General features: G+C 37.1%; 1 protein-coding gene across 2 annotated transcripts; it reads right to left on the reverse strand.

The window, feature by feature from the left end:
• Window positions 1-77: 77 nt before the first annotated feature.
• On the reverse strand, window positions 78-8,647 carry rnf8 (ring finger protein 8, E3 ubiquitin protein ligase). Of its 2 annotated transcripts, none has more exons than XM_030129008.1 (9): window positions 8,430-8,647; window positions 8,084-8,212; window positions 5,016-5,449; window positions 4,257-4,464; window positions 3,867-3,929; window positions 3,641-3,730; window positions 3,444-3,551; window positions 3,003-3,207; window positions 78-490 (listed from the first exon to the last, which is right to left on the reverse strand). In XM_030129008.1, exons 1-9 carry the CDS (start codon window positions 8,544-8,546, stop codon window positions 276-278), a joined length of 1,569 nt encoding a protein of 522 aa, XP_029984868.1. In that variant the 5' UTR covers window positions 8,547-8,647; the 3' UTR covers window positions 78-275. The 2 variants fall into 2 exon arrangements, with proteins under 2 accessions (XP_029984868.1, XP_029984869.1); XM_030129009.1 differs by having other exon boundaries at window positions 354-490; window positions 2,996-3,207.
• Between the last annotated feature and the right edge of the window lie 205 nt (window positions 8,648-8,852).

The raw sequence follows: 8,852 nt of genomic DNA on the forward strand, positions 1-8,852 counted from the left end.
ACAAGCTTGAAAACATAGCAATGCGTCTCCAAAGTCAGTATGTTCATCACCACATAAAAACAGAAGTTAACTTGAAATGCATAGGAAGAAACTTTATTCCTTCAGGTGAAAATAAAGAAAATAATACAACGGGTCATTTTACAAAATGAAATTAGATGACTAGGTACTGGACTCATGATGAGACCACATGCTGACTAAAGTCCAAGGAACAGTCCAGGAAAATCCAAACTAGTATCAAAGTCCAATTCACATTGTATCACAGAGGAAAAAAGGTGCTAATCTTCAGACTCATCCAGACTTTCATCAGTGTAACCACTAGAGAATGAACTGGAGTCCAGGTATACACTACTCCCTGTGCCCACTGAGACCACGGAGCTGGGGCTGCTGTATATGGACACCAAGCCAACGCCGCCCCTGCTGCTGCTGCTGCTGCTGCTGCTACTGCTGTCATCATCATGGATAACCAACACCTCTGCATTAGTGTTAAATGCTGAAAAATAAACACACAAACAACACTGTTAGTCTGCCTTTGTCAGCGTAAAAAAAAACTGACATCTGTTCTCACAGCTTCTTTCATATTCCTCACAAGACAATAAAAGGGTTTGGCTTGTCTTACTGTAAACACACTGCATCTCTACCCTGTCTCTGGCTGTCACTCTGTGCTATTTCATCCCTTTTAAGATGTAAATCATTAAAACATGGGTCACAAATGATACATCTTCCCTCTATTGCATTTTAGTCACTGGAAATGGTATTTTTTGTGCAACATTTCTTAGAGAGAGGTAAAAAGTGCATATACCAGGGACTATTTTTAGCCGTGGACTGAGTTGTTTTTTGTGAGCCAGGCTTATGTACAGACTAAATGTACATATAAGGAGCATGCCAAGTGCAACAATGCTGATAGCACGCTTTTATACTTCCTGAATATTCAACAAGGTCTGGGACAGCTTTTTGTTTGAAGTTATGAAAGGTTTTGGTTACACAGACAATACTTAGTATGACAGAACTGGGTTAAACATAAAAAATGCAGCATATTCTAAGTGTCAAATTTTACAAGCAGAAAAATTGTGAACTTTTCTAGTCCAGACACATTGTAGAAAACAGACAGTACTATCTAAAAAGGTGATAATGTGTTTGTTGTGTCTACAAATTGTTTCTGCAGCCCCCAAGTGGCCAAAAAATATACTTCCTGAATATCTCAATGTTACACCTGCCTGAAAGCCTTCCAGCCTTCCAGCCTCACACACCAGCTGAGGGTGGAGGCCTTTGCTCAAGGACTCTTCAGGGGTTAGAGATGAGGTGGAGCATTAGTCACTGAGCTCCCTCAGACGGTTCAAGGCTGCGCAGCCATTTGATCTAATGAACGTGGCTTTGCACACCACAGCTAGTACTTGAAGCTGTCAGCCAGATATTAATGCACTGTGGGCTGTCTGTGCTGCTACATACATCACTCGTGTCACATCAGTCAGATAAATGAACCTTTAGCTCAGTGACATCCAGTCTGATCTGCATCCTGTAAGTACTGCAGAATATGAGGGAAATAATGCATTTAATCAAAACGAAGCAATGAAGCTCTTAGAAATAGTCACTGCATGGGTGTCTGGGTAGGATAGCGTGATAGAGGAAGAATAATAATGTGAGGATTAACAAAGCCTTAATGTTTCGATATTTAGTATTTTGTTTTCTTGTATTTAAGATGAATACATCACCGAACATTTTCTTCCTAGAGTTAATTTTCCTCCTTGATGTAGTGTTTGTGGTTTTACTGTTTTTAGTTCAATAAGTAACTTTGCCCATTACACAATTTTCTTTTTGTAGAAATTATCTGCCACTGAGATTAAATGTGGTAAATCTCACATAGTTTATAAGATACATTACAAAACAAATGATGAAAGTGCTGGTTTGCTGATGTTTTCAATGTATATGATAAAGTGTTATTACACATATATATTGGTTTATGTACATTTATACAATAGATTTATAAATCTTCCACTAGAAAGAAGCTGAAACGTGAATGTACTGTAATGTGCAGACAATGTTTTAAAGTACATCTGGTAGCTCTGAGACAGACATTCCTTCTGAGTAAAACCCATTCTCTCATTAAATCTCAGAATTTCACATTTTGACCCAGGACTGTATCTTGGAAACTACAGTAAATCTGCATTTTTTACTTTATTTTTAAATATTGGTGACTCAAATTTAGTAAAGTTTCACTTCTATTTTACTTTTATTCTGGAGCCATTTTACTTGTAGACCAGTGTTAATATAACAATGGATCACTAGGGAAAAACTTACACTGGCTCAAAGACCAATCCTCCAAATTCGCCTACTTGTGTTATTGTAATGTGTGAAACAGGATGAATTCACAGATTGGGTATTAATTTTAATTATTTTTTCTGTTAAGTTTTTCTAGAAATTAGTGACCATGCGGATCACAGACTAGTCCATTCAGAATATTTTCTGTGCAAATACATGTAATGTTTTTTGGTTGATATAGTTTATACTGTACATTCATTAATTTTACCATGGGGGACAACTTTAAATGGTCACCACCACAGCAGATGCATTATAGTTCTTTCAGGCAGCATGACTGTACACTGAGGTAACACTACACCTGCAGTGGAAGTGCAATGTGCTGGTACCAAACTGGGCCAAGTTGAGTAAAGTCAAGGTGAGTTAAGTTGAGAAACTCTCTTCAAATGTGTCATAAAGTATGTGGATGCTGCATTAACTTTGCATAAAAGCAAGCAACTTTTCTCACACTCCTTTATTTTTTAACATACTTTTATATAGAATACTGTAATACACACATATTCTTTTTTTTTTTCTGAAGTACTTTCAAAAATCTGCTTGCATACAATAAACCCCTTTTTAGTTGTGAATTAGTTGTGTCACTTCTCATATTTTATTTATCCTTTTTTTGTCCCATTCATGTAATTCTTTATAAATGGGGAAAACAAAATATATTGACTGGAGGACAATAATGACAACGCACCTCTCACCTTTCCTCTCATTGATGAGGGTCTGTCTTCTCGCCTTCATGTCCAGGCTCAGGTTTTCCACCATGCCGTCGATGCAGTTGTCCAGTGCCAGACAGCGGGTCTGAGACTGGATGGCCTGTCTGCAGATGGGACACTCGTCTTTCTTTCTACGCCACTGTTTAATACAATGACTGCAGAAGCTATGGGCGCAGTTCAAGATGACTGCCTGTAGATGAGATTAAACCGAGTACAGGTGTCATCGTATCTGAAGTCTGTCCTTGGAGGAGTCAGTAAGAGTTAACTTTCATATATTCCATTTGTTTACTGACAGGTGTATAATGCTATATTACTGTGCCACAACCATATAACTTGTATGTAACTGTGTTGTAAAACTTTTGGAAATAAACCTAATCATAGTATCATAATGGTGTAACTTATTGTCATGTTAAATATAAATCCTACCTCTATAAAGAGCTCTGAGCAGATGATGCACTGTAGTTCATTCTCCAGAACTTCAGTCACCTGTGTAACCACTTCCTCTTTTTGTGCCCTTGCCTTTTCTTTCTCCTCCTGTTCAAAGACAAATGGTAAAGTTTAAGAATAACAGGTCAACAAGGCAGAACTCACCAACTTCAACCACTATGAATAGAGAATCACACCTTTGTCATTTCCAGCTCTTTATTTTTTGCCAGAAGAATCTCTTCAAAGCCTTGTCGAGAAAGGGCGAGTTCATCTATTACCTTCTTTTGCTGAGAACAAAGTAAACACACACTCAGTTTATGTACATACTATATATGAGCCCTATTTAGCATTTCCTACATTATGTAAATGTCGATACTAAGAACCGAAATAAACAAATGTTTTACAAAAGCTTTCTGCACATACCTCTTGTAATGCGTCTTCTAACTGTTTTTTCAAAAGCTCCTCTTGATGCTGTGTTTTCTGTGCCTAAATATATGAGGCGACATTTTAATTGAAAAAACTTATAAACAAGTTCACACTACAGCTTTAGTGTGAGGGAAAAAAAGAGGATTAATGGGAAACTTATGTGAAACATTACACAGTTTACAAAAAAATGTTATGTCTGTACTTGTAACATGAGGATGTAGATGAATGAAATTTCCAATCACAACTTTCAACTTCTACAAACCAGGAGAACCAGAAATTTCTCTGCAGCTGTCAGAAATTAACTACAAGTGTGCACAGTTATCAAGTCTAGACAAGTAGTGTTTTTTTTTTATATGTATTCCAAGCAGTTGCAGATAAACTTCTTACCTCTAGCTGCCTTTTAGCTTCGTTAAAGGACTTCTCCAACGTTTCCATGGTGTACATCTTGGCTCGGAGCATCTCCAACTGACTCTGCAGTTCACGGACCTGCTCCTCTCGGTGGGGGTCGCTCCTTTGTGGTTCCCCCTCCAGAGATGCCACCCGTCGCTGGGTGCTATCCACCTGCTCCCTCAATATCAAAATATTTTGACTGTACCTGTAGAAATGACAATATAAAAGAAATCTTCCTTAATCTTTAATTCATTACAGTGACACAGTGTACAGATTGGATATGAGTAGTGTTTTTTAATTTCTAGTTTAATTTAATTTACATTTTTAATTTACTTACTGTGAACATGGTGGAAAAAATGGGAACATTATCCACTGCATTTACATAGAGAAGTTTTATGGACATCACCTCTGATTGTCAATAAACTACTAAAGTCAGTTTTTATGTTAAATGTTGAATATTCACCCACTCAAGCTTCAACAAGTTTTGTATCATTTTAATTGGTAACCAGACTAAACAAGTTAGGTAGGAGGCATTCAGGGATCTCAAATTTCCTCACATTTTACTGAAAACTGAATTAAGTTAATTCATTAGTGCATAGTGAATAAATACAAATTTAAATTATGCTGATTTAAAGGTCTGGAACTATTGCAATACATGCTCTTGAATGACTATCAGAGGTTGTTTTTCACAAGTAACATATGGTTTGTGACTGTAAAAAAAAAAGATACAAAGACACCAAGTGAAGAATGACATACATCTGTAAGTTGTCCACATCACAGGGATAACAGGAGTTATCTTCTTGGACTTGTGTGCTTGTTCCGGTTTCCTTTGGAAGAGCCTGACTGACCTGCCATCGATGCTGCGTGAGAGGCTGTGGGCAAGGTCGTGCAAATGACTTATCTGAGGAGGAGCAGCGATAAAGCTTGGGCTTTGAGGTAGAAGGTTCCACTTCTTCTACATTCAACTTTCTCTTGGGCTTCTTGGATAAGTGACCTATTTTTGTTCCCACTTTGTGTCCCTTTGCCAAAAAGAGTTCAATGTCTTTAAGGTGTTGTTGAACTAGTATGTAATCAAACTCTACAAACGTTCCCACCACCGGAACCCCCAGCTGGACTGAATCCCCAAGCTTCAGCTGATGCGGTACTTCAACAGGTATGCGTTTTCCATTCACCCAAACACCATTGAGACTCTGGGGGAAAAAAAGCAAAAATTACAAGATATTATTCATATACAAAGAATACACATATTTAGAGATGCTACTTCAAAGTCTATACTTTTAAAGAGTGAAGTTTCAGGACATACTGGCAGATTTTTAGACTCAGCTCTCAACACTAAGTAGATTTATACAATTGTTAACACGTATGTTACATTCAGATCAGTGGGTGCATTGGATTCATTACTTTTTAGGGTCAGTCTTAGTCTCATATTGAGTTGGGCTGTAGAGAAGTGGACAGAGTCACTCTATCATTATCCATCAGTTGTTTAGCTCCTATGAAGCTATGAGTTTGTATTTTGGCTATCTGACTTCTTGAGGTCAGAATATGTCTATATTTGGACAAAGCGATGGAGATGTGACAGCCAAATAATAGCTTACTGCCACAGACTTCAAATATCTGCATAAAAAAATAATTGAACAATTTTGTTGGTATAAATTACTAAAACACAATAATTGTCAAGCTTACTGTTGGAAGAAAAAATACATTTAAATCAATACATTTAAGAAGGTGAATGTGCTCTGTAACTACATTAATCAAACCTCAATATGGCATCAAAGCCATCTTTGAGCCATTAATTCTTATTGATATAAAGTTGTTTTATATGTGGACCAGTAGACCATTTATTAGAGGGTTAAAACAAAGCAAATGACATTAAACTGACTCTTGAGAAAAATGACTGGTTAAGTATTTTAACAGAGAAGTGGAGAGGATGGTTAGTTCATAGTGCTTCTGCCTCTTTGGGGTTACAGATGTTTGCAGAAAGTTCACATATAGCTTTCTCTCCTGTTTTGAAATCCGTATCCAACTCATTTGCACGTTTGAGATTTTCAAGACAAAGCTTAATAAATTTGAATTCACCCACTGTAGCTAGCCAGTCCACTCATACACAAAGAAATGGGTGACATCTCAAGCATAGAGGCAGCTCTGTGTAGGAGTGCATGTTTCTTGTTTTGAGTACATCAGACTCATGCTGACCCATGCTTTCTGACAATGTGGTAAACACTTAAACTATGCTGGCTGCCTTCTTAACATGATGAAGAACTCTTGCTTGTATGATCAGTTTACTTTAAAGAAGAGCAACAGTGTGGAAACTCAAAATTTCCATACTCTCTTTTCTCCCTAACCAACTCCTTCTAGAGACCCGGAAATCATTAAATCTTAAATTCCATTCTGCATAACACACTGAAAAGCTCAAGTGTTTGTAATAGATGCTATCAAAATATTCAAATCTATGGTGAACTAAAGGAGAATGCAGACAGCTTCAAAAGAAAATCTATAGTAATATGTATTGCAAAGTTACTTCAGTGAATAAATTAACTTCTAAATTTTGTAAAGAAATGGGAATCCAATGAAATGGCTGGAGTGTGGATCTAGGTGCATTCTGCTGGTTTATAAAGGTCAGCGTCACCTGTTGTGTGTTGACAACTGCTGTCTGATGTTTCTGCAGCTGCCTGTCAACTACAAAGGAAAATAAATCTCCATGAAAGTTTTAGAAAATCTGTTTGTGTACTATCCAACTACCTACTTCAGGATCAAAACCACTGGTAAATGATGGTGAGGAGCGATGGATTTATTACCTCAGCCAAGGAGGTTATGTTTTTGCCGGCGCTGGTTTGTCTGTCTATCTGTCTGTCTGTCTGTCTGTGTGCAAGATAACTCAAAAAGTTACGGACGGATTTGGATGAAAATTTCAGGAAATGTTGATACTGGCACAAGGAACAAATGATTCAATTTTGCTGGTGATCGTGGGGGGGGGGGGGGGGGGGGTGGGGTTATTAGTATTGGTGCACTTGGCGACCTTATTAACTCTACAACTTCTTTCATTCAACAGCTTCTCTGGGACTGCGATTCATTTGCACATTACTACCATTTTGCATACAACTGCCTCCTAACAGCATGTTTTGCACTGGACTGTACATACTGTATTTTACATTTCTTTCTATATATATTGAACATAGTCTTGATACATTAATTCTTTGGTGTTTTTATATAGATGCACATATTCTTGAGTATTTTTATATTTTCTCTCTTTTTTTTTAGTCTGAGAATTATCTCTAAGAAAAAGTTCATTATGTGGACATAATGACAATAAACATTTTTGAATCTTAACCTGACTAAATATTTTTTTGTTTAGGTTTATGTGTCACCTGAATCGTTCAGAAAATACTGTAATTGTATTGCTGACTAATCTTGCATATAGAGCTATACGCTACACATAGCAGTCCTGGAAACACTGTTATGACTGCCTCTTGAAAGTCTAAAGAGTTTTTTTTTTTTTTATTGTGTTTGTATTTATCTGTTTGTCTCTTAGTGTGGACCATGAGTCTGTAATAAAGCATATCTATCTATCTATTGACTATAATGTGACAAATCCACACTGAAAGCTCATGCCCTGTTTATACTGAAAGTTACAGGATTTGCACTATAACTCTTTAAAAAGTTAGGAACATTAGAAATCCAGATATTTGTTAGTGGAGTTTGTACAGCCATAGATGTAACGTCTAAACATTTTTTTTTTAAACTTTTATTTGGAGAGCTAAACACAAAAATAGCACATATATATAAAGCATATATAACACAATGTAGTGAATTAAAAGCCTTGCTACCTTCTTGTCTGTCACTGTCCACTGGCCATCTTCCCTTTGCTTAAAAGTACAGTGCAATCTGGAGATCATGAGAGGGCAGTTTGGAGATAACAGCTGATAGGTGACATCCACACCACGTCCAACTGTGATCTAAGCAACCAAAAACACACATATGATATTAGCTTTCAGAATTTGCTTCCGGCGTCCATTTAACACATGGAGCTAGTTTTCTATAACAAACTAATAAGATACAGAAGAAATTACTAACAAGTATTGGGAGTAAATTGTTATGTAACGACGAACATGGAAAAGTTTTAGAGTTAACACAAGTTTAATTAAGCTAGCTAGCCACATTAGCATACTGCACCTCTGTGTTGTCGAACAAGCGAAGCCAGTCTGAATTTTTCCCGACTCGCATTAAACATGTAATCTTTGCGTATTCATTCTCTTCATCCGCACAGTTATCTGCCGTTGCATTATCCATCTTATCTCCTCATTGTGTCAGCAGCCCAAACGTTGGCTAACACGACAAAAAATAACAACTCTTCCTCTGTTGTTTCACACCATCTGTGCCATCGACGTCATACGTAATACTAAAAAAAAAAAAACGTCAAGTTTAAGGCAAAACCGGAAGTCTTCAAAATAAAAGCCCCACAATAAAGGAATGGAATCTCGCTTGATCTAATGCTTTTACATTTGTGTAACTGGACAGTAATGCACAAGAAATACATTAATAACTGTAACAAGAGCCCACTCACCCTTCTACAAACTGTCTTAGATCTAAAGGAGC

The sequence above is a fragment of the Sphaeramia orbicularis genome, chromosome 24 (assembly GCF_902148855.1).
Source record: "Sphaeramia orbicularis chromosome 24, fSphaOr1.1, whole genome shotgun sequence".
NCBI classification, from domain to species: Eukaryota; Metazoa; Chordata; class Actinopteri; order Kurtiformes; family Apogonidae; genus Sphaeramia; species Sphaeramia orbicularis.

What these genes read in the sequence shown, in the direction of transcription:
- rnf8 (XM_030129008.1), bottom strand. Translation starts at nt 8,546, where the DNA reads ATGGATAATGCAACGGCAGATAACTGTGCGGATGAAGAGAATGAATAC. An exon ending in GGACAGTGACAGACAAGAAG is followed by an intron (nt 5,450 to 8,083) that starts GTAGCAAGGCTT and finishes TTTTTCCCCCAG; the next exon opens with AGTCTCAATGGTGTTTGGGT. An exon ending in GCTCAGAGCTCTTTATAGAG is followed by an intron (nt 3,208 to 3,443) that starts GTAGGATTTATA and finishes TCTCATCTACAG; the next exon opens with GCAGTCATCTTGAACTGCGC.